The 26,095-nt window shown below is 42.0% G+C and overlaps 1 protein-coding gene across 1 annotated transcript in view; it reads left to right on the top strand.

Annotated features, from left to right (window-relative positions):
- The window catches only part of LOC132161328 (LHFPL tetraspan subfamily member 3 protein-like), a 68,329-nt gene that overhangs the window by 27,957 nt on the left and 14,277 nt on the right, over nucleotides 1–26,095 (top strand). Inside the window, exon 2 of the mRNA XM_059571294.1 lies at nucleotides 22,926–23,162. Coding sequence (XP_059427277.1) covers nucleotides 22,926–23,162 — 237 coding nt within the window. The remainder of the gene's footprint in view (nucleotides 1–22,925; nucleotides 23,163–26,095) is intronic.

The raw sequence follows: 26,095 nt of genomic DNA, 5'->3' as shown, positions 1-26,095 counted from the left end.
CAGTGGGGCGGAGCTCGCAATGCAAATTCCGCAGACCAAGGCACTCTGTGTACCATTGGCTCGTTTTGTTACCACTCGAAGGTGATTTGGCTCTCGGGCGAGACCCCATTCGTCAGTCTCTTTCTGAAATAGCATAGAACGTGACCGACTGCAAATTCTTTTAGGAATTCTGTATGGCCCTGGTGGTCTATACACAGTAGCCAGAGGAAGAGATACAATAGATTTATTTTGCATATCTGACAGTGTAACATTAAGCAAAAGTATTTCAAATGAGTTAAACCTGCATCCTGTTCTCTGGGTAACATTGAGAATATCACTCTGTGTAAAGCACGACCGCTCCGATGCTCGCGTCGCCCTTCAAAATCGCTGGTATCTACACAGAAACATCGAAAACACGAGCAACAGGGAAACAGTTCGTGTGTTCTTTACCTTCGGCTAACGTAGCAAAAAAGAGCCAGACAATGGAGTCTCCGATTATCACAGTAACGCGTTCCGTCTCATGGAGGGGAGCGAAGACCAGAAGCAGCAGAGAGGGAGAAACAGTTGCCCGGTGGCCTGGCTCGCATCCTTCGCTGCGGATAAACCCAGAGTCTGTGTTGTCCCAGCGCCGTAGTGTAGGACATCTGGGAAGATTGCGTCCTGGATGCACCGGGCCTGCGCAAAGAAACACAAGTAGAGGTGGTGGGACTGTTAGCAGTGCGCTGTATACTTGTGTGCTTCAGCCCGGGAGGTTTCCAGCATGGCTCTCCACTCTCTCAGCTGGTGCACCAGGTTACGAATCTGCTTCTCCACGGCCTCCAGCTCGAGCTGCACGGAATGCATATCGAACGTGTCCTCACCTGCACTCAAAGGTTTACACAAATCCACCATTTAATTAAGTAACAGTGAGTAAAACAATGGTAAAGTGTGTGAATCAAGTATTAGCAATGAATGCAAGGTTAGCAGCAACCACGCTGGCGATGCTAACGGGCTATAAGCTAAAAGCTGACACGGGAAATCAAAATAAAACTAGTGATAAAAAGGCGCCCCCAGATGGTTTTTGTTGTAGAATATGATATAGGATATATTCACACGTTATAGAAATGAAAATTATGGTGATAAAATTGATTTTAGGATAAAAAAACGAATAGACGATAGAGAATTAACTTGACAAGTGCTCAAACTCAAAGCACACGGCAGCAACAAACAGGACTAGTAAATCCTTTTGTGGGAGTCTTTGAGCTTTCTAACTCTGCAGATATTATACATGCACAGATAGCTACATAACACACTAAAGAAAAGGAAAAATAGAAATCCTATCATATGACCCCTTTAAAATGAGTTATGGATCTGCCTTTGTTTAGCTGTGCATGTATATGAAGTTATAGTGCCGACTTGGAGTTATACGATTTTCTACCTTTGTTTTATTGTCCATTAAAGTTTACTGCATTTTAATCATAGTGTAATGTGTGTACTTTCTTACATCTGATCTTCATCTGTCACTGAAACACTTTATTAGACAAACAAATTAAATCACGATCTACCAAAAAGCTCCATATAACAAAGCACTGTAAAGTCTAGCTACGTTGACAGCAATGCATAATCGTGAATAACCTTTAAAGATGTTTTATTATTATTATTTTCCTTTTTGTAATGCAGATTATTCACCAGGCTGTCACTAATGTAGACACTGTTGGACACATGTCTCAAATGCCATAGCATGCATGATCAATCATAAAATCAGTAAGGTACTAATAGTAATTCTCCACTCGTGGAGCACGTGGATTGCAATCTCTATGGGTTTTCAAAGAGAGAAAATGTTTAATCTTGAAGGAAATAAAGAACCAATCCCTGCATTTATTTGAGGCTTCATTCCCAAAACACACAGAAATTCTTGATGCAGGATGAAGTAAAGGGAGCAAGGTATTCCAGGTCAATACTTCTACTCCCAGAGTTTTCATATAGACCACAGACTATGAGCTCGGTTTTTGATTCATTCAGAAATAGAAAGTTTTGAGAAAACCAAGTATTCACTTCATCTAGGCAAACAAAAAGAGATTTCAGGGCCCAATGTTTATTGCATTTCAGAGGTAAATACACTACATTTGGGTATAATTTGCACAGCCGTAAACTGGTACACCATGTTTTCTGAAAATGTAGCCCAAAAGGAAGTAAATACAGAGAGAAGAGAACAGGTGTGAGAATTGCACCCTGTGGAACTCCGCAATTAAGAAAAGTTACCCAATCCTACAGAAAAATGTATTTTTGTTAAATAAGATTTAGACCAATTAAACACAGTTCCCTGGCTGCCCACATAACATTCTAATTGGGATAAAAGCATTTTATGATCAACAGTATCAGAGCTAAAGATAGGTCTAAAAGTACTAGGATCACAGAGACGCCAGTCCATTGCTGTCAGTGTAACATTAAAGACCTATAAAAAAAGGAAGTGTAAATTTGGGTTGGAACTTATTGAAATCGCTATAAGTGAAGGTTTTTTTGAGAAGAGGAGCAGCCTCTTAATGCTACAAGGAATAGAACCTCAACTAAAATATTTATTCAGAAAAGACATCAGTCTGGGTCCAACCAAATAAAAACAATTTTTTTAAATAGGTGGAGGGAGAATATCATGGGAGCAAAAAGAGAATTTCAAATAGTCAATAATTTCTGAGTCAATTATTAAGTCAAAAACACTCCATGTGGCTGAAGAACAACAAGAATCAGATGATACATTAGCAGATGGATGCAGATCTCAAAAGTAGTTATCAACTAAAAATCTTGAGAAAGCGTTCATATAATTACACAGAGGGATTGGACATGACATTTACACAAGGAGTTAATAACAGAAAATAAAGCATTAGAGCTGTGATGATTTTTTGCAATTCAGTTTGAAAAATGTTGAGACTAAGCAGATTTCACTGCATTCTGAAAAGCTACAAGTGAGCTTCTAAGCATTTTCATAGGTGATTTGCAATTTGTCCTTTTCCATTTTCATTCTGCTCTTCTACAAGCTTGGATGTTTTAAAATGGTTAAAAGGGTTTTTAAAGTTATGTACTTCTAATTAGTTTACTACATATTACGCAAAATAAATATAATTTGTACAGTACTGTCTTAAAATTAAACAGTGTGAAGTCATGTAGAACTAAATCGGATTTATATCAGCAATTGGCCACTGTACTTTTTAAGATGTTGGAATCGGCCATGAAAATATCCATACCAGTTAGTCACTGGTCTCTTTTGCCACTGCTCTGTCTTGACAGCGTACTGTCCTTGCATTTAAAGTAGTAGCTTGAACTCGACTTTCCATGTCTTCTTAATAAAGTATTAATATGCTATAATATTATAATATTAATATCATGCTAACTTCCCCCTGTTAACTAGCTTCTTATCACAAAATGAGGCAGAAATTCTATCATTTTATAGTATTGTATACAGTGATAAAGGCTATGCTGATTAACAGTGCATTACACTGCATTATTCATTTATTATCCTTATAAAAATACCCAAGATGGCTTCAGGAACACAGACACAACAGTACAAAAACTGCAAAACTATACAAAATGTCTCTGTCTACGTACATCTTAATCAACTACAGCTATCGCTCGATGTCTTTGTCCATATTAGGGATTTCCTGAAACCTCATAAGTTTTATTACTCCCTATGAGTCTGTGCAAGGGAACCCTCCGGCATTGTGTATGAATAAAACATAAGTTACATGTGAGAGTTTAGCGCTCCATAATGCTCACATCACCCCATTTTTGGGTAAAAATAAATAAATACTGCACTCGAAAGATATTTAACGTAAAAATATGATAATCCATAAGTTTTTATCAGATAAGCACACTTTTAGACTAAAAGCCCAGAGGAATGTAAAAATATAAAAAATAAGGAATTAACAGGTTAATGTAACCTTTCCCATTTCAAGGCAAGATACTTGCAATTAAAATCTGCAAGATAATGGGTATTGCACCCTTTTGTGCTCACTGTTGACCGGAAAGTCCTAAATACTGGGGTGATTCCTTCTTGGGGTGATGCACAGGGTACGATCTTCCCTGTGCAGAGGATCTTCCATACCTGTAACTGCATTACTTTCACAATTGTATAATGCAGGGGTCAGCAAGTTAGTTTGGCATTGGGACAAAAACAAATTCCCCACTAGATGGCAGGCCAGAACATAGTCAAAAGATAATTTAAGAAATGAACTGATGAAAAATGCAATTATAATTCCCTGTGACAGACTGTTACAGTGTCTATTTTAACTGGTAAAGAGCTGTTACTCTGTGTTAAATCCTGTAGTAGGACAGTCTTTAACAAAAAGCCACATTTGTGTGGCGGTGTTGGACAGAGTATGTGAGTGGAGTGGAGTGGCAACAATTTACCCTCCGTGCTCTTAGCATTTAATAATCACTCCACTCCAGCTTCGCTCCAGGAACACCATTTCCCACACCAGGCTTATTTAAACTCAATGAATCACAAGTTTGCATGTATGTTCGCAAATTTGACGTAATCATGGTGTTGGCAGAAGTTTGTTAGTTTGGAAGATGTCTTTTTTTTTGCATAGTTTGTCCAAGGCTTTTTAATTGAAGTACTTTTTTATTTTTTATTGCATAAAAATAGAATTAGAATTAATGTAGAGGCTATTTATAAACTATTTGCTTAAAGCTACAGTCAGTAACTTTTCTGTTTTCAAAATTTACAGAATTTCTATAATAAGCGATTACACCATGAATCCATTTTCCAAACAGTGTTTTGGGCTTGCCCTGAATCACTACGGTACATCAATAATAAATGTTTATATTCTGACTATTTAGACTGGTTCGGGTACGTATTACTATTTAGTAGCCCAGTACCTGTGTGATTCCCCATACAGTAGACATACAGTATAAATTACTTTTTCTCACTTGTGATTCCCGATGGTTTTAGGGGACAATTACTCCTTATCACCCCCTGTCATTTCAAAGAATAGTACAGCGGTGAACATGACAAGTATAAAAGCCTTGTCCATTTAGGAAGGTGGAGTCAGTGGAGTGCAGCCGGCCAAAAAAATCCTGCGTCCTGCTCCACTCCGCACTCACTAATGTAAGAAACACCACTCCGCATCTCAGATATTTCAGTTTTTTTTTTAAATATCACAATTCTGTTCATAACGTATATTAAATAAAATATCAGGAGAGTTTCAATGTGGCTTATTGGAATACTAGTGTGCAAACTTTTGCCATACTACATGACAAGCCAATAATGTGGTTGCCAGCATTAAAATGCAAACTGCAGCTTTTTGCAGTGCAACGTTTGTTTGTGATGAAAATAACAGTACGTTTTCGTCAGTTATTTTACCCATGGATCGATGCATTTCTTACAGATTTCTGCTCATTCGAAATCAGATACAGATGAAGTTGTACAATAAGATTACCTCGTTACTAGCTGTAAAGTGACGTTTTGGAATTAGTAACGGAGACTGGGGCTCAGCTGTTAAACTGTCAACTTTAGATTTAAATCTGTGGCAGAAGGAAGCAGTTCTGCACAAAAGAGGGCTTTTAAAGACACTCCATTGTTGTTTCTTATTTATTTACACACTCCCGCCGTCAAACTGTTGAATAAATGTAATATCACATGAGTAGAAGTGAGATATGGCTGTATATCGGCATGGCTGTGATTCGGCCATAGGCACGAGGCCGCAGGCCTGATATATATCACTATCTTTAAATATTTCATATAAAGTTTTGGTCAAATGGCCCACTAATAATCGTGTTTAATAATCATGATTACAATATTGACCAAAATAATCGTGGTGTTACCCTGCCTTTGGCCTAAGATGCTGGGATAGGCTGCAGCATCCCTTCGACACCACATAAAACAAGCAGTTTGGAAAGTGTATGAAAGGGTGTCTGCTTAGTACTAGTGTCCTAGTGTAAGAGACTAAATCAAACAATCACAAACTATGCTAAAGCACTGAAAATGTCAAAGTCTTAAGAGAGAGTTTAAAAAAAATTATTTCACATTCTAAAAGCTGTAGTAGAGTCCAAGTGGGATACTTACTACAGGAGGTAGGTTGTTTGTGTGCAACAGCACGTTTGAGATTGATGAAGTACTCTCTACAGCAGTTGTGCAATTGTATTGTAGGCATACAGTAACATTTACATTAAAGTATATTAAATAAAGGATTAATAAAGACAGCTGAGTAAGCTGAATACATGCAATATGCCAAGTGACAACAGGAACAGGAAGTGATTCCACTTTCTCGTAATTTATTTGCTCAAAAATACAGAAATCATTTGTAATATTGTCAGATATTATTTCAGTTTTCTAATATCGGTTCTGTTTTAATATACTTTAAAAAATAATTTCTGTGATCATAGCTGTATTTACAGCATCATTACTCCAATCTTCAGTGTCGCATGATCCTTCAGAAATCATTCTAATATGCTGATTTATTATCAGTGGTGGAAACTGTGATACTTTTTTCTGGATTATTTTATGAATAAAAGTTAAAAAAGAACAGCATTTATTTAAAATTAAAATCTTTTCTAATAATATGAGTCTTTACCATCATTTTGTATCAATTTAACACATCCTTGCTAAATAAAAGTATTCATTACTTTCAAAAAAAGAAAGAAAAAATTTACTGACTCTAAACAGTTGAATGGTAGTTTATAATGTAAAATAAGATTTCCATTTTCAATAAATGCTGGGGGGGTTATTATTATTATTCATAAAAGAATCCTGAAAAAAAGTCTGAAAACATGTATTCAGAACAAACTGGGCTACAATAATATATAAATAGCATGTATGTACATTATTTCTTTTTGAGAAAACAACGTTTATGCGTGGTTAGTGAAAAACAAAATTTTTAACTCTGAAACTGAAATAAGGTTATAAAACACATACAGAACATTTGTTCACAAGACTGTCAAACCGGGAGCTTGTAGCCTAGAATTTTTGCTTCAAAATGATGTGAAAATCATCTTGTTTACTCACTCACAGAAAACAATAGATTGATTAAAATTCTAAACTATCATGAATATCATTGTGATTTACACATGAGAAGACAAAGGCCTGCATAATGAGCCTTTCAGTCAGGTGTGTGACTGAGAGGGAAGAGTTACAGGAAAGAATGTGAGGACAAAATTAATCTATATAATTTTATGTTTGTAGTTTATTTAGAATATATTTAATTATCCCACAAAATAATTTGAGATTCACTTGCAAGTGCAGTTAAACAGTTTATTAGGAATAATCAAAGCTGACTTTCAAAGCTGAATTTTTAGCATCATTACTTCAGTCAATCCTTTTAATATTCAGATTTTCTACAAAAAAAAAAAGTTAATGTTATTATTATTATTATTATTATTATTAATGATGATGAAAAGAACTGAGAAGATTTTTTTCAGGTTTTTTTTTGATAAATTGAAAGAACAGCATTGTAACATTTATCGTATTAATCGTTTTTATTTATCATCATGTGTGTGCTTTGTAACGAAGGCTACGCTTAAAGATGATAAGGGCTGATTTTGATTGCACTGAACCAGGTGTGTCGGTCAGAACACCACAGAGAGAAGCATCAATTTGAACTGATTTTATTTTCACTGGTATGAAATATTAACAGGAGAGGGAGTCAGCCTTTACATGAGCATTAGAGTTTGAGCTAAACAGTGCAGTGGACTGTGGAGGGCTCCCTTGACGGCCTGCAGAGAAAATGGATCCTAGCTTTGCTTGACCCTGAAGCTGATGGCCGATAAACATGTAAGGATTGAAAGGGACAATGACCCAATGCGTGAGCAGGTTGAGCACATTTAGTGGAGACTTAGATTTAGTAGGTGCACAGTCAGTGAGTCCTGCTTTAATTGACGTAGAACTGGCTCATAAGTGGGCTGAATACTCATTAACAGACGTAGACGTGTTTGGCATGCTCGTAGTTGAGATGTAGATGTACAGTATTATGAGTGTGTGGTTTCTCTGCAACACAAAAAGAGCAATACTCAAATAACAGCAACATTAGTACAAATAATCATCATTCACATACTGACTATAGGCTGCTCCCTTCAGACAATGACAATGATCCATAAACACCTGATATAACATTTCCATAACATTTACTTTCACTATTTATCTACATTATTTACTAAAACATTATTAACATTATAATTCTGAACTTTGAAGATCCACACATAAGTTATTATAGCTGGCACGGATTAGTTAACATTGCCATGTAACATTATACAGCCGATCACTGCCTCATTACAGATAACGAGCATCAATCAACATTGAAGGAGTAAAGTACTCACTCGTTATAGGACGCACACAAACACAAGAAACATCTAATCAGAGTGATGCACGTCTTCAGCCATTCCTGAATGCGGCAAACTGATTTCGGACAGCTGCTGAGGTAATCTGCTGTTCGCGCCGTACCGAATGAACAGTGTCTCTTCCGGTTGCTCGCGCCACAGACTTTCATAATAAGAGTCTCACTAGAGTAGCGCAATAGTGCTCTAACATTATCATAAGTGGCCTTTTGCACAGCCGCCCCCAAATTGCGTAAAAGGCTCATCCTTAATTTGAAGTCGTTGGAGGGCATTCCTCATCCTCCTCAGCAGCTGGGATGACTGGAAGAGTAATAAGCCGGGCAACTGGCCGGGTGTACACTTTATCTTTGACTTGCACATCCGCGGAACGTACATGACCATCTGCACTCGGATGTACTTTAACCACCCTGCCAACTGGCCAAAGTGCCCTGGGAAACTGGGGGTCAACCAACAGAACTACTGAATTCACTGTCAGATCAGCTGGGGCACCATGCCACTTCTGCCTGGATTGGAGGGTTGGCAGGTAGCACCTGATGAACCTTGCCCAGAAGTGATCTGCTATAACTTGGCAGTGTCGCCATCTCCGCCGGCTTAGACCCTCGCTCTTAGGGTAGACAACTGGAGGTAACGCTCCATCCAGCCGCCCCATCAAGAGGACATTAGGAGTCACGGCATCCAAGTCAGCAACACTGGATGAGGTATAGCCCAAAGGTTTGGTATTCAGTATTGCCTCTACCTCCAGTAAGGTAGTATGTAGTACCTCCTCAGAAATAGGTTGAACTCCTAGGACTGTATATAACGCAGTCTTGACAGACTTGATCTCCCTCTCCCACGTTCCCCCGAAGTGAGGAGCTGCAGGAGGATTGAAGCGGAAATCAATCTTCTGCTTGGCTAGGAGTCGTTGGAGGTCGGCGGACATGCTGTCAAAAGACTCACGGAGCTCCTTCTCTCCTACCTTAAAATTGGTTCCCTGGTCGGAGAAGAGTTCAGCTGGAGTCCCTCTGCGTGCAATGAACCGCCTGAGGCTCATCAGGAAAGAGTCTGCGTCCATACTGTGCAAGATGTCCAGATGCACTGCCCGAGTGGTCAGACACTTATAGATGATACCCCATCTCTTTTCGGAGCGTCGTCCTAATTTGACTTGAAATGGTCCAAAGCAGTCGACGCCCGTGGAGTAAAACGGCGGTTTATATAAATGTAGACGGGCCACAGGTAGGTCGGCCATTTTAGGGACTAGCGGCTTAGATTTCCATCTTCGGCACTCCTCGCACTGGTGTTGCACCCTCCGAACTGCCTCCCTGCCACGGAGAATCCAGAAGACCCTGCGCAACTCTGCGAATACCCGCTCAGGACCCGGATGACAGAGACGAGCATCGTAGTCCTGGATAAGGAGTTTTGTTGCTGGATGCGAGGGGTCCAGGACAATAGGATGTTTGGATCCAGGGTCTAACCATTCGGCACGTCGGAGTCTTCCTCCAACTCTTATGATTCCCTCTTCAGGATCCAGCTCCGGGGACAGGGTAAGGAGATGACTACTACGAAGTACGGCTTTCCCTGCCTTTAGGTGACGCAACTCCTCCGGAAAGCACTCAGTCTGAACTCTCCTGAAGATAGTCGTCTCTGCTTGCCTGTAGTCCGCTGCTTTCAAGGACTCATCTCGGTCGGCCGCCCCGTGTGCCTCCTGCGCTACGGACTCAACCATATCCTTCCAGGACTTGAATGACTGGCCCAGGTTGGTCTCCTGTCTATCTGCTCTAGATATCACACCACACAAAGCAGACTTCTTGTACTCTGTGATATCCTCTTCTGGTGTATCTCCAGGTGAGGATGGCCATTCAGCGGGACTCTTGAGGAGGAAAGACAGCCCTTGGCTCCAGCGGTAAGGCACAGCTAATTCTGCCAGGGTCTTCCCACGGGTCACATCATCTGCTGGGTTCTGCGCGGAGTCTACATAGCACCAGGTACTCTCTCCTGTAAGCTCCTGGATCTCGGAGATACGAGTGCCCACAAAGACCTTAAAGCGACATGACTCCGACTGCAACCACGTCAACACTGTTGTTGAATCACTCCAGAGGACTGTCTGATCCGTTTTCAACGTCAGTTCTCTCTCTAACGTCTTTGCCAACTGGGCCGCTGTCAAGGCACCACAGAGCTCGAGGCGGGGAATGGAATGCTGTCGCCGGGGTGCTACCCTGGACCTAGCTGCCAGGAATGCCAGGTGAACCCGTCCCTGGGTATCCTCTGTTCTCAGATAAGAGACGGATCCGTAGGCCCTTTCCGAGGCGTCACTGAACACGTGGATTTGTCTGGAAGCAACCATCTGACCGGTTAGAGCGGGAGTATAGTGTCGGGGTAATGAGATGTGTGACAGCAGGTGTAACTCTGATTCCCACTCCTTCCATGCCCTCTGCAGATCTTGAGGGATAAGTGGGTCATCCCAGTTGCGTGGCTTGTCCCACATGCTCTGGACGATCATCTTTGCGCGAGTCGTGTAAGGTGCAATGAAGCCCAAGGGATCATATTGTCGGGCGAGCACCTTGTAAACATTCCTCATTGTGAGTGCTCCATACTCTAGAGGTCGGCTCTTGTAACCCAAGGTATCTGTCTCCCAGTGCCAGCTAAGTCCGAGGGCTGGTTCCGAAGGTCCAGGTTCATCGTGTGAAAGCCATCGCTCCATGCTGTCGGACCTCGCCTCTGCAGGTAGGTGCCTGAGGACATCAGGTATGTTGCAGGCCCACTGCCTAATCTCAAACCCTCCAGATGCTAGCACTTCCCTGAGCCGGTCCACCAGCTCCTTAGCTTCCTCTGCTGTTTGCACACTCTGAAGACAGTTGTCCACATAGAAACAGTGCTCCACTGAATGCCTGACTCCTTCTCCTGGACCCCCATGATCTCTTGCATGCTTCTGGAGAGCGAAAGTGGCGCAACACGGTGAACACGCAGTGCCAAAGGGTAAGACCTGCCACTCGAAAACATCAGGGGGGTTTTCACGCTTCATGTCCCTCCAGATAAACCTGAGGAGCGACCGATCTTCTGGTAAGAGCTGAACCTGGTGGAACATGCCTCTGATGTCACCACTGACTGCTACTGCATGTTCTCTGAAGCGTAGTAGAACGCCCAGAAGAGAGGCTCCCAATATTGGTCCAGGAAGGAGGGTATCATTGAGGCTTAGACCTCGGAACGGGAAGGAGCAGTTGAAGACCAAACGACTCTTTCCGTTATGGCACACTAAATGGTGGGGTATATACCATGACTCATCTGTGGTTGAGACTTCACTGAGGTCAATCTTCTTGACTGCTCCCGTCTCCACCAACTTGTGGATCGCAGCACAGTACTCATCGGCTCGTAGGGGGTCCCGGGCCAAGCGTCTCTCCAGACTTCTGAGGCTGGGTAGGACGGCTTCCTTGGGAGCTTGGAGAGGGGGAATGTCTCGCTTCCGTAGTAGAGGTGTGGCATATCTGTGGATGCCTGCGACCTGTACTCGCCTCGTCTTAGCCTCTAGGAGCTCCACTGCTTCTTTATCCTGCTTTGACCTCATTGCCAGTTTACCACTCTGGTATGGCAAGGTATCCATCTTCCAAAGCTTTTCCACATTCTGCATCAGCTCTGTCATCTGGGGTGAGACACTAGTGAAGAGACACTGCTGGGTGCTCGGGGCCCATTGTGTAAGGTGTGCAGGTCCTTGAAGGGTCCATCCCAGTCTTGTGCGAATGGCTGCTGGACCTCCAGGAGGGCCCATTCTCACCGGCTCAACAGGGGTAAGTAGATGGGGGTAATCCGCACCAATTAACACGAGCGGCTTGACTTGATCGAATGTCTCGAGGGGAAGATCTGCCAGGTGCTTGTACTTCCTCTTCAAGCTGGCGATGGGGTAGGAGTGGTCCGCTAAACCCAAGCGTTGAGAAGTGAAGGCCTCCACTATCCGAAATGTTCTCTTTGGATTGGCGGAGGAGGAGATCTTGAACGAGACAGCAGCTCCCTTCAGAGTTTGGACTTCCTGCCTAATCGTGCGGAGAGCAAGGTCCTCAGGCTTCTTCTGTAAGCCCAATTTATCAACTGCCTCGGGGAGGAGCATTGTGCGCTCAGAACCATCGTCTAGAACTGCGTAAGTGTCTAGTGTCCTGTCCCTGTTGCGCAGGATAACTCTGACGACTTTCAGCAGAACACGTGAGTGGGCCGATGGTCTGTCTAAGTAGAGAACCTCTGTACTAGTGCTAACCAGACAACTTTCAGCCTTTGGCGGCTCAGCTTTGGGGCGTGCATTGGTGTCATGCAATACTCTCAGATGCTTTCCTTGACATACCTCGCAGAGTTTCTTGAGGTCACATTGCGCTGCCTGATGTGCTCTCCCGCATCTCCAACATCTCTTATTAACCCTGATCCACTCTATGACCTCCTCTTTGGTGAGTCTCTGAATAGCTGGACACTTATTCAAGAAGTGTTCTGCGCCCTCACAGTATGGACAATAGGGTTTTGATTTGCTCTTCCATTTTGGCACAGATAAGCTCTGACTCTCTTGTCTCAAACCTCGGTTCAACGGACAGCTCTCTGCTCCGTGAAGCACTGTAGCTGCTGGCTTGCTGCGTCGCTTTTCGACTCGGTAGCCTGGCGGCCCCTGGGAACGGATGTCTGAAGGGTTATCGTAACCTTGGCACCACGACTCGTACCGAAGCCATTCCGCCAGGTCGAGCAGTGTGTGAGTGTGTCCGGGACGATAGAACATCTGACGCCTGAAGTTTGCTCTCATCTCCATTGGAAGCTTGGTGAGGAGTCGGGCCACATGTGAGCCACATCTAAGCTCGACTTCTCCATCTGGGCCCAGTGTCTGTAGCATACCCACAAGTGATTGCACATGCAGGGAGAACTTCTCAAAAGCAGATACATCTCCTCTTCTGATCTCAGGTGAATCCATCACTGCAGCGATCCTCTGCAAGGCCACATGGTGCGGCTGACCGAACTTCTCTGTCAAGGCTACCATGGTGTCAGTGTATGGCCTAGGCGAGTTAATAAAGGAGTCGGCAATGAGACAGGCCTCTTCAAGTTTTACGTGATCCACCAGAATCTGGTACTTGAAAAGCTCGGTAGCATCGGTAGGTAACAGGTTTGTTAGGGCCAGTTTAAGCCGAGAGAACTCCATCGGGTCCTTATGGACGAAGAAAGGAATTCTTGGTGCTGGCCCCCTGTACTCTCCTCCTCCCAAAGTTGCCGATACTGGCGAGAACTGCCTGCCTCGAGTGGGATGAGGTTGGCTTGTATCAGGCCTGGCTGGGTACTGCCTTGAGGATCCCGCATCCGGGCGATACATACTGGGCTGCGGACGTGAGATGGGCATGTAAGGTTCTGGCCCTGGGGTGTAGGAACGGACATTGTGCTGATCAGGACCTCGTCTAGGCTGAGGGGGGTTTAAGCTACGAGGAGTAGAATGTGGCCGAGTATGGGCTGTGACGCTGGAAGTCACACTGTCCCTCATTAGCTGTAACTCGCTCATCATTCGGTCTATGGCGGTGACCATATGTTGCTCCTCGGCAACCGCAAACGGTGGAGGGTATTCAAACGAAGGCCATGGTGGAGGTGGCAGTCCATCATCAAACTCATCTTCCACTAACGCTAATGAGTCACCTGGTAATGGATGAGGTGGCACTGGCCATTGCTCTGAGGACGGATCTGGCTGCGCTGCTACTACCACTCTGGCTGAGGCTGTTAACTCACACGTATCCCTTCTATCTTCATGAGGTGAGGCTAAACTGTACTGCCTGTTCTCTCGATGTAGCATGCTCTGCCCTGCTCCCTCTTCACTGTAGGGTGGATGGGTATGTTGCCATCCTAAGCTGGTGTCATGAAAGCTCTCCTCAGAGCTGGAGGTGAAATCATCCTGTACATCGGGTTGCATACTCCACTTCACATGAGGCTGTGAACTCCACTCATCCTCTCTAGGCGTGTGTGGTACAGGGCTGACATGTGGTGGGCCGCATATCTTCGGTCGCACTGCACTGACCTCATAATCCTTCAAATATGATGGCGGTCTTATTTGACGTTTGGGCCGAGTAACCCATGGTGCTTCATCACTCTGCTGCATACTCCCAGCACAGCTGCAATCCGGCTCGAAGGACCACAAATGTAACGAAGGCTACGCTTAAAGATGATAAGGGCTGATTTTGATTGCACTGAACCAGGTGTGTCGGTCAGAACACCACAGAGAGAAGCATCAATTTGAACTGATTTTATTTTCACTGGTATGAAATATTAACAGGAGAGGGAGTCAGCCTTTACATGAGCATTAGAGTTTGAGCTAAACAGTGCAGTGGACTGTGGAGGGCTCCCTTGACGGCCTGCAGAGAGAATGGATCCTAGCTTTGCTTGACCCTGAAGCTGATGGCCGATAAACATGTAAGGATTGAAAGGGACAATGACCCAATGCGTGAGCAGGTTGAGCACATTTAGTGGAGACTTAGATTTAGTAGGTGCACAGTCAGTGAGTCCTGCTTTAATTGACATAGAACTGGCTCATAAGTGGGCTGAATACTCATTAACAGACGTAGACGTGTTTGGCATGCTCGTAGTTGAGATGTAGATGTACAGTATTATGAGTGTGTGGTTTCTCTGCAACACAAAAAGAGCAATACTCAAATAACAGCAACATTAGTACAAATAATCATCATTCACATACTGACTATAGGCTGCTCCCTTCAGACAATGACAATGATCCATAAACACCTGATATAACATTTCCATAACATTTACTTTCACTATTTATCTACATTATTTACTAAAACATTATTAACATTATAATTCTGAACTTTGAAGATCCACACATAAGTTATTATAGCTGGCACGGATTAGTTAACATTGCCATGTAACATTATACAGCCGATCACTGCCTCATTACAGATAACGAGCATCAATCAACATTGAAGGAGTAAAGTACTCACTCGTTATAGGACGCACACAAACACAAGAAACATCTAATCAGAGTGATGCACGTCTTCAGCCATTCCTGAATGCGGCAAACTGATTTCGGACAGCTGCTGAGGTAATCTGCTGTTCGCGCCGTACCGAATGAACAGTGTCTCTTCCGGTTGCTCGCGCCACAGACTTTCATAATAAGAGTCTCACTAGAGTAGCGCAATAGTGCTCTAACATTATCATAAGTGGCCTTTTGCACATGCTTAATACAAGTTTTAATTTCTATATATACTGACTCCAAGTTTTTGAATGGTATAGTGTATTATTGTTACACTGGAGTAATGATGCTGAAAATGTAGCTTTGATCACAAGAATAAATTAAATTGTAAAATATATTTAAATAGAAAGCAGGTATTTTAAATAGTAAAAATAATTTATTGCTTAACTTTAAAATAAATTACTGCTTTAGCAAACTGGTATTGACTGGTTTTGTGTAATGTTGAAATATACAAATGAACATCACATAACTAGCATTTCCAAAGTGTATATCATTTATGTGCTCTCAAATAAACTAAATGATAAACTACATTATTAACATTATTGTGATGGTCACTGATACTAGTAGTACAGTAGAACGTTTAGTTCCTCTTCAGGAACTCGAGCTGCATTGAGAATGATTGGGGAATGCCTCCTGTGTGACGTCCCTGAATAATTGTGTAATCAGTCCAATGGAAGGGCAAGACGTCATAGGCGGGTGACGTCAGAGACCAGGAAGCATAAAAGCATGAGCGGCAAAGCCGGTAATCAGCCTTCTGTTTTCAGCAAGCACTCTGTGTGTGTGAGTCTTATTTAGTGTCGTTTGTCCACTGATAAACTCCATCTGTCAAAGCTTCAATCAAGAGAAGTTTTGGGCGAGAGCAGGCAGCGTTCAGGCTGTGTGTTTTCCCCGCCAGCAAAAAAAAAGGGGTAGGGACACACGCAGCTCATGTGTTGTCTGCTTGAGAGTGAAGCGCGCAGTGTCAGCTTTCGAGGGAGTTGACGGCTGCGATGTGAGCACTTTGTTTCACTCTCAGAAGGCTCTCTTTGAGGAGGGAGCTTTCACTCGCGTTTCTCGCGGTACCACCCCGCTTTCGCCGAGGCGGAGCGGTGGTTGTGCTCGTGGGTTTCGCTTTCGGATCTCAGCGCTGCGGTTTCCTCGCCCTCTGAGACAGCTCGCTGCTGCTGCATGCTCTCTCGCCGGGCACGCTCCGAGGAGTGTGTCCATGCATGCGATCTAGCGGTTGCAGTCGCACTGCTGCTGAGGCATGGCGGTGACCACGACAGCGGGAATCGCACATGATCTGGCGAACGGGTTGCAGACGGCTCGTCCTATCTCCACCTGTGTTCACTAGATCTAGAGCTCATTCTCGAGGCTTGGAAACCCGCACTGCGGTTTCTTCATCCTCTGAGGCAGAGCTCGTTGCAGCATTCATCTTTCTCTGAGGAGATTGATGTTGTTTATGTGACTGAGTAGCAAAAAAAAAAACACGCGCACTGCCGAGGCAACGCGTGTATTACATCGTTTCGTTTTTATGTGAGTTTTTCTACACCAGACTGTGGTTGACTCATCTGGTTGTGGACTACATTTAATTCTGAGGAATAAAATGACATTTTTATCTGACTATGTGAAGTTAGATGTACAGGGGTTCTAGGGTTTCTCCCATAGGGGAAACCCACTTTGCATTCTAAAGGTCATGCGCCGGTGCCTACAGTACGTGCCTTAGACATGCATTACTTTTTAGAAAAAGTAAGCAGCATCAACAAATATATTTTAGTGTAAACCTGGTCTAAACATACACACATTTTTTATAAAGAGGTGAGAACATGCCTGGGTAATTATGTAAGCTTCGGGTTATACTACTACAGGAATATTGACTGACATTAAATCAGATAATTTATTATCTTCTTGTAGAGCAAGACACAGATTAACGGCACCGCTCTGTCTGGTCTTGAAGTGGGCATGCACACCATGAGGTGTTCATTACTTGAAGTGCTCATATATTATCTTTACATTCAATACAGGTTAATGATATCTATACAAAAATGTATTTTTCATACATGTGTCTTTTTCACACACTATCCAATTACTAAAAACAACAACAACAACAAGGATTACAGACTTTTCACATACCGTGTCAAATTCATATGAGATCAGATGCTTACATGTTTTGGGTCAGTTTCATGTTGAAAGGTCTGGTCATTGTTCAGATATTTTTACAGATGGCTTCGTATTTAAATTTAACGTTATGATTTGGCAGGTTAACTGGGCCATGAATCAGCAAAATACCCCTATATAACAGTCTCAACACCTTGTTTATGTTAGACATGACGTGTAACTGTGGTAAGACATCTAGATCTATCCTAAAACAAAAACAAAAAAAATGATCATGATGATCACTATAGTCCAGACATTTTAATTAGAGGTTTAGTCTACTTTAAGATTTAAGTGTAAATTCTGTGATTGTGTTATATCTTTCCTGTCTGTCCATATCACTAATATGCGGCAGTGGGTCAAAGAGACAAAGATTAAGAAGTAGTTATCGATCTGTTCCTGTGCAGGCAGTCTTGCACTGATATATTTATCTTTATGACATCAGATAGGAGTAAAAACAGTAGAACCTCCAGGAAAATTTTAATGGAGTGACCTGAAGGGCACAGTAAAAATCATAGAGAGGCACATTAACTCTACCTGCATTTCAAGGATCTATCCCATAAAAATTACCGCCACTGATCAAATTTTTCAGTTTAATTTAGTTATTAAAGTGCATTTATTGACATCAAGTTACATTACATTTTAACATGCATAAAACAAATAATTTATAACATAATATATAAAGCAATTAAGATGTTCTCAGTGCATGACTTTTTAAACTAGTTTAATTAAAGATTAATTAAAATAATGAATCTGGCACCACTTGCAACCTTTGCCATCTTCTAAAAATATTTGTCAAAGTTTTCCTGGATTCCTGCTCTGCAGTGCAAACCCATATTTTGGGAACAACCTGAGAATTCTATTGTATTTAGACGCATTTAAGCAACATTTTTCTAACATTGGTAGGACTAGGATTGTATGGGCCACAGTGCAAAATCACTTCCACCCCCACAGCTTACAAAATAAATCTTTGTATGAACACTATAATTTTGTGTTTACAATCTTGAAAGTGTCTTTGCTGTCTCTTCTTAAATTATCTTTCAATCAATTTCACACAACCGTAGGGCTCATAAAGCATTTTTTTGGGATACAGTGAGGAAAACATTTATTTGTTCCCCTGCTGATTTTGTAAGATACCTACTTTGTAAGATGCCTACTTACAAAGAAATGAAGGGTCTGTATAATTATAATGGTAAGTTAATTTTTTTAACGTATTGAGACACATTATAAAAAACACATTATATAAAGGTTAGAAATTGACTTGCATTTCAGTGAGTAGTATTTAATCCCCTATTTACCAGCAAGAATTCTGTCTCCCACAGATTGATTTTTTCAATCAGGTCCACTTCCGTCAAGTATATTTATGACCAAGGGCGTAGATTTGGTTTGAACATTGGGGGGGTTGAACGTTGTATGCTGCCCATTATTTTTTTTCAAAAAAAAAATTTTTTTATGTGTATTGTTATTGGATAATTTATTTCTTCCTATCTATCTATCTATCTATCTATCTATCTATCTATCTATCTATCTATCTATCTATCTATCTATCTATCTATCTACCTACCTATCTATCTATCTATCTGGCAACATGCTTTAACTGATTACAAATTCAACATATAGAAATATGAAAGAGACAACATTTAGACATTTATTTTAAGATTTTTACATTCCACCTTAATGCATTTTAATTTTTTTTCTAAAGGGAAACACATCTTTAAACATTAAAGGCATTAATGTATAGCCTAACTTTACAAAACTGCTGATTTCTATACTGTTTCCTATTTTAATTTATTTTATTGATTGAATGGCATCTTCTTTACCAGATCACCTGCTCCTCCTCTCCCTCTGCTGACTTTTCTACCCTGCAGCTATATTTACCTCGAATCTGTTATAAAAACATGTTAAGAGATTATACACCTCATAACGTTATGAAATTTGTGTATAATCATCATTCATAAAATTCTAACATAGCAGAGATTATCAAAAGAAAGAAATTAAGTATTGAACCCGCCAGTAGGCGGCAGTGTTTCACTATTTTAATGAGTTAGCCACTTAAATCGTTAATTCATCCAATTCGTTCAAAAGTCAGATTAATTTAGTAAGAAAACAAACACCGATGTGAATACTTTTGTCGTTGATAATTACACTATTGACACTATTGAAAAATATACTAGCAAAACAGACAGCTGCTTTGGTATCTTGTTATACTGATAGTTATAGCTAAATACATTGCAATGGATTAGCTAGCTAAAATATATGTGGTGTGTACTAACTATTACACAATATTCTCATACCTCATTCTCAGTACATGCTTTATTTTTTTTGCATCCCTCTCTGACCAGCAGTTAAATATAGTCCGCTGTGCAGCGCTTCTCTTCATTTTTGGCATTAACATTAACCGTGTGCTCTCCCATTCAAACACCACTCGCTTATTTTGGTTAAAGTGCGACTCATTTGTTGGGCGTTACCAATCGGTTCAATGGAGGGGGAATATTTTTTGTCTGATTTATTATGACATACTCATATTTGATTAGGAACAAAATTATTTTTACAAAATAAATGAATTCTATTTTTTCATATTATATTTTTCATTTGATCTACTGTGATTTTCATGTTGAAATAATGGGGAGGTTGTAACTGATGGATTTGAATATTGGGGGGGTTACCTCCCCCCCATCCCCCCCATAAACTACGCCCCTGTTTATGACAATTATAATTGCATACATTTAGTGTTGGTGGTATGGTTATGTTCTGGGCAACACTCCACACGCCTGTCCATGCAGCCATGCTTGGACAGAGCGGGGAGAGCAGCAAGACAAACCCCCCCTGGGGTACAGAACAGAACCATTATAAGCATACATAATTACAATTCACAATTACATGAGTTGTAAACAGAATGTGATAGAGACTGCTTCCAATGAAGAGACTGTAAAGAAAGAACAAAGTTAGATCGGATTACAGGTTCAGTTGGAGGAGTTGGGGTTGGAGGAGGGAGTTAATTGCAAGCAGCGATGCGATGGAAGAGACACTGAAGAATGGGAATTTAAATAGACCGCAGGTGTTAGGTGTCAAGACTGGATTGGTGCACGTCAGGAACGGCTGACTGTCAGCTGATGCAAGCATGACTAACGTGGCCTGACTGAACTAACGTAATGCATGATGTGCCCGTGTGGAACACAGATTATTCCTGTCACTTTAAGAAGTTACTCCTAATGACAGCTCGTTAGGTGTATAAGACACCTGTCCACACAATCTGTATCTTCCATTTCAACATCTCCCACCACCATGGGCAAGACCAAAGAGCTGTCAAAGGATGTCAGAGACAAGATTGTAGATCTGCACAAGGCTGGAATGGGCTATAAGACCATCAGCAAGAAGCTTGGTGAGAAGGAGACAACTCCTGCGATTATTCGGAAATTGAAGAAATACAAAATAACCATCAATCGGCCTTGGTCTGGAGCTCCATGCAAGAGATTGCCTCATGAGGTAATGATGATCATGAGAAAGCTGAGGGATCAGCCCAGAACTACACGGGAGGAGCTTGTTAATGATCTTAAGACAGTTGGGACCACAGTCACCAAGCAAAACACTACGCCACAATGGACTGAAATCAACAGTGCCAGCATGGTCCCACTCCTTAAGAAGGCACATGTACAGGCTCATTTAAAGTTTGCCAAAAAAACATCTAAATGAATCAGAGAAGGCTTGGGAGAAAGTGATGTGGTCAGATGAGACCAAAATTGAGCTCTTTAGCATTAACTTAACTCAAATCTCTTTGTTTGGAGAGAGAGAATTTTTTTTTTTTGCTAAGGGTACAAGATGACTTTACTGCATTGAGGTACAATCTTGAACTAGAACATCCTTCCCTCAGCCAGAACACTGAAGATGGGTCATAGATGGGTCTTCCAGCATGACAATGACCCGAAATATACCACCAAGGCAACAAAGGAGTGGCTCAAGAAGAAGCACATTAAGATCATGGAGTGGCCTAGCCAATCTCCAGACCTCAGTCTTATAGAAAATCTGTGGAGGGAGCTGAAACTTCGAGGTGTCAAACGGCAGCCAAGAGACCTTAAGGATTTAGAGAGGATCCATAAAGAAGAGTGGACCAAAATCCCTCCTGAGATGTGCAAATCTCTTGACCAATTACAAGAAACATCTTACCTCTGTGCTTGCCAACAATGGTTTCTGCAACAAGTACTAAGTCACGTTTTGCTTAGGGATCAAATACTTAATTCACTAACAAAATGCAAATCAATTTCTAACTTTTATATGTGTTTTTCTGGATTTTGGGGCTAGTATTCTGTCTCTATACATTAAAATAAATCTACCATAAAAAATATAGACCCTTCATTTCTTTGTAAGTGGCCAAACTTACAAAATCAGCAATGGAATGAATAAATATTTTCCCCACTGTAAATTCATTCTACCATGAATTCAGTTTTACCATGAAGCCCTAGCACTTTGTGTTCTGCATTGCAAAGCTGTGAAATTCTTTTGTGTGAAGAACAGGCCCACAATTTAAGTGATTATTAATAGAAAGTCTTCCTCTCTGCTCCGCCTGTTAAGTTTAAAATACACCCCAAAATTTTCCATTCATGTGGAAATGCATCACACTCATCACCATAAGGAAAAAGTAAGAGTAAATGCATAATTGGTCCTCGTCTGCATTGTTGTAGTGCCAAATTAGAATATAAATATATATATATAAATTTAAATATATTCAAATGTATATATATGTTTATATTCAAATTTGGAACAAAAAATGCAGAAGAGGGTGTATAAATACATATACATACATATATATATATATATATATATATATATATATATATATATATATACACACAATAAAGGGAGAAAAGGTTCATAGGTCTGGAATAGGTGAATTGGGTGGAATGAGTAAATGCCTAGGTAACTTACTTTTGTTGTGTTTTTCATGGGCTTTGTTTGATTTTGATTTTGATTTTTGATATATGTTTTAATGTTATTTGTAAAAAGTTTGATGTTTTTTACCAAAAATAACAGAACAATGTAGTACAAAAACAAATGGTATGTATATAATTATGTATATTTTTACGATTAAGTTATTACAGACTTTTTTATTTGTAAAAATTTTAATATTATTAGCTCATTTATATATACATATATATATATATATATATATTAAATATTCTCATTTTTAAGTGACTTTGGGAAAAGGTTAATGTATGAATATAAATGGTCCATTTTTTTTCCCCTCATGCAAATATGTTACAAAGGAGGGCATGACCAAAAAAGCACTGGTTGCATGATCTACAGGCAGTACACTGGATTGCACTTGTTGTCTGGAAATCTAATCCCCCCCAAAAACAAAAATAAACGAATAAATAAATAAATAAATCTTGCATGTAACTATTGTTTGTATACTTTACACATGAACTCTAACCACTGTTTATATATATATATATATATATATATATATATATATATATATATAAATGACTTTTGTTTTTTGGGGGGTTTTTTATACAGTCCTTTGTCTCAGTCTCTCAACTTTGTCTCTTGGCAGCTGTGTGCCTGGTGCTGGGCTGTTTGATTTTCCCAGATGGCTGGGATGCAGAGGTCATCCGGGATATGTGCGGAGAGGAGACAGGAAAATACACACTGGGAAACTGTTCAGTGCGCTGGGCTTACATTCTGGCCATCATCGGAATCCTAGATGCTCTCATCCTGTCCTTTCTTGCTTTTGTCCTTGGAAACCGCCAGAACGACTTTATGCATGATGAAATCAAAGCTGAAAATAAAGGTGAGAGGTGGCCTACAGTTTTTTTTATCAATTAATTAACTGGTTATTGTTTGATGTGACAAAACAGTCACATCGTTTTGTTAGCTTTGTTTTGGTGACTGATATGATGAGTAAGTAAGCTTGAGTGACTGGGGATATTTACACTTGGCCATCATATCTAATTTGTCAATAAGTCCAAGTGTAAATGTCTTCCAAGCAGAGATGTATAAAGTACTTGAGACCCAGACTTGAGTAAAAGTACAAGTGCTCTATCAAAAAAATGACTTGAGTAGAAGTTGAAGTGCTCTTTAAGCACCACACTTAAGTAGAAGTACTAAAGTATTCAACATTTTTTGTACTTAAGTATTGCAAGTAGCCTTTTTGAAAATTTACTACTCAAGTACTGAAAGTAAAAGTACAAGTATTGTGTTATGTAGTTATTAAAGAAAGTAGTCAAAAGTTTGAACATATTGTTTTTACTATTTCAAATTATTAACCTAAAGGACAATCACAATTCCTTTGACTGTAACTTTTTGTAAACAAAAAAACAGATTAAAGGGTTAGTTAACCCGGCGATTGTGTTCTGGGAAGACCAGCCAGCAGCAAAACATAAATACTGGATAGACATACCTCTAGACCAGGCCCATCAGGAAGCATTTATATCGTCCTCGCAGAATGAGCTCTGATGTTGAGGGGATAACCCTTCCCCTGGCATTCGATAGCGTCCACGATCCAGTGAGAAAGTCTCTGTTTAGAAACAGCACGTCCCTTATTTCATCCACCAAGCACACGAACAGCTGGTCCGACTGACGAAAGGCGGCCGAGCAATTCATATACATCCGTAAAACCCTAACAGGGTCTCGGCGCTCTGAGTATCAGCGTCACGCGAGGCTGAAGGCTCAACAGATAAGGCGGGCAGGGAAACAAAACGGTGTATTGAGTGACTTCGGAACGAAACCCGGTCTCGGCCGGAGAGTGACGTTACAGTCGCCAGGTCCGAAACCGATGCAATATCGTTCACCAAGCGCAAAGCAGACTTCAGGGAAGCTCCTTAACCGCAATCGAAGCTAAGGGCTCGAACGGTAGTAAGAGATAGAGCCCTCAAAACTAGAGCTAAATCCCACGGCGGCACGGAGGGCGGCCATGAATTACACAATCTCCTTGCTCCCCTGAGAAAACTGATTACCAGAGCGTGCTTACCGATCGCTTGCCCGTCAACCAGGGAACGAAAAGCGGCACTAGCAGTCACATACACCTTCAGCGTGGATGGTTTCAAACTCCCGCTATCCATACTGTGCTGTAGAAGGCGCAAAACATCCGACACGGAACAGGTCCCCGGGTCAACATAAACGTCCTTGCACCATTTTGTGAAAACTCCCCACTTCTGCGCGTAGCAGTGTATGTTTGATGGTGCTCGCGTCTCCGTAAGTGTGTTTAGCACTCGTGAGTGCAGAGCGTCCCGCTTATTATGGTCCACGCAGTGGCCACACATGAAGGTTGGATTCGAAAGGGGGATTCGCCATGGGGGAGCCATCACTAACTCTCTCAGTTCCGCGTACTAGGGCTGATTCGGCCAGTTCGGGGCCACGAGTATAACTGATGCTCTCTCCTCCCTGATTTTGCACAACACAGGCAGAATCTTCACCGGAGGGAACGTGTAGGCCTGGCTTCCGGCCAACGCGATGTCAGAGCATCTCCCGGCAGGGGGGAGTGAGATAGCGAGAAAAACGTCTTACAGTGTGCGTTCTCGCTCGTGGCAAACAAATCCACTTCCTCCCTCCCAAATCATTAGATCTGATCCTGGGTGAAGCCTCCATCTCCTTGAGGAATCCCGTTCCTCGAAAGCATGCTCACTCCACGGTTCAAAGTACCGGGGATGTGCGACGCTCTTATGGAGATTAAATGTCGGTCCGCCCACAACAGGAGCCTCGCTGCCTGTTTGAATAGAGCTCTGGAGCGCACGCCGCCCTGGCGATTTATGTACGAGACCACAGACGTGTTGTCGGTTTGTATCAGTACAAGTTGCCGCTCCAATTTCGACCGAATGGATTGCAGGGCTAAGGACACCGCTTTCAATTCCAAACGGTGTATGTGCCACCTTCTCTGTGACTCCGACCACAGGCCTGAGGCAGGTACGCCCAGACGCACTGCTCCCCAGCCTGAAGTAGACGCGTTCGTAGAGAAAAGAGCTCCTGGGTTGAACATATCCGGGCTGTTCCACGGTCTCAGAGTGCTGCGCAACTGTGAATGACCCTATGTGTTTGTGGACCGAAGACCACGCCCTCGGCGGAACTCGAGTTACAGCCAAAACAGTAGCGGCCGCAATGTAGCAGACCCAGATGGCACACTGAAGAAGCCGCCGCCATTCAGTCCCAGAAGCCTCTGAAATTCCCTCAGTGTAAACGACCTGCCCGGTCTGAAACAGCGCAGAGTCGATGAAATGCTCTAGAGAGAGATGGGCTTGCATCGCCATCGAGTCCAAACATATTCCCAGATATGTTACAGTCTGACTCGTTAAAGCACGCTCTTCTGCTTATTCACACGCAGTCCCAGCGTATCCAAACGGCGAAGCATTGTTTTCACGTGACTGATAGCACATCTCTTGAGTGGGCTAAAATCAGCCAATCGTCCAAATAATTTAACATGCGCATTCCGCGCGATCTGAGGGGAAAAATCGCTCTATCGCTCCCTATCGAGCAGACTGAGAACTTCCTGTCGCAGAACAGGACGGTTCTGGGGCAAAGTCAGTGACGGGACCACGCCATTGAAGCGGGGAGGTCTGCGTTTGAATTAGAGAGAATATCCATCGTGAATATTCCCAGTATCCACAGTGAAACGCCCGGGATAGCCTTTCTACCGTCCATGAAATGACACCGCGGACGCGTTACCTCTACAGCCACGGATGGCTTATTATGACCAGGGCCCCGCCCCTGCGAGGCTGGAAGCACTGGCGG

Source organism: Carassius carassius, chromosome 17, assembly GCF_963082965.1.
Source record: "Carassius carassius chromosome 17, fCarCar2.1, whole genome shotgun sequence".
In the NCBI taxonomy this organism is placed as follows: Eukaryota; Metazoa; Chordata; class Actinopteri; order Cypriniformes; family Cyprinidae; genus Carassius; species Carassius carassius.
This window is presented reverse-complemented; position numbering and strand designations above follow the sequence as displayed.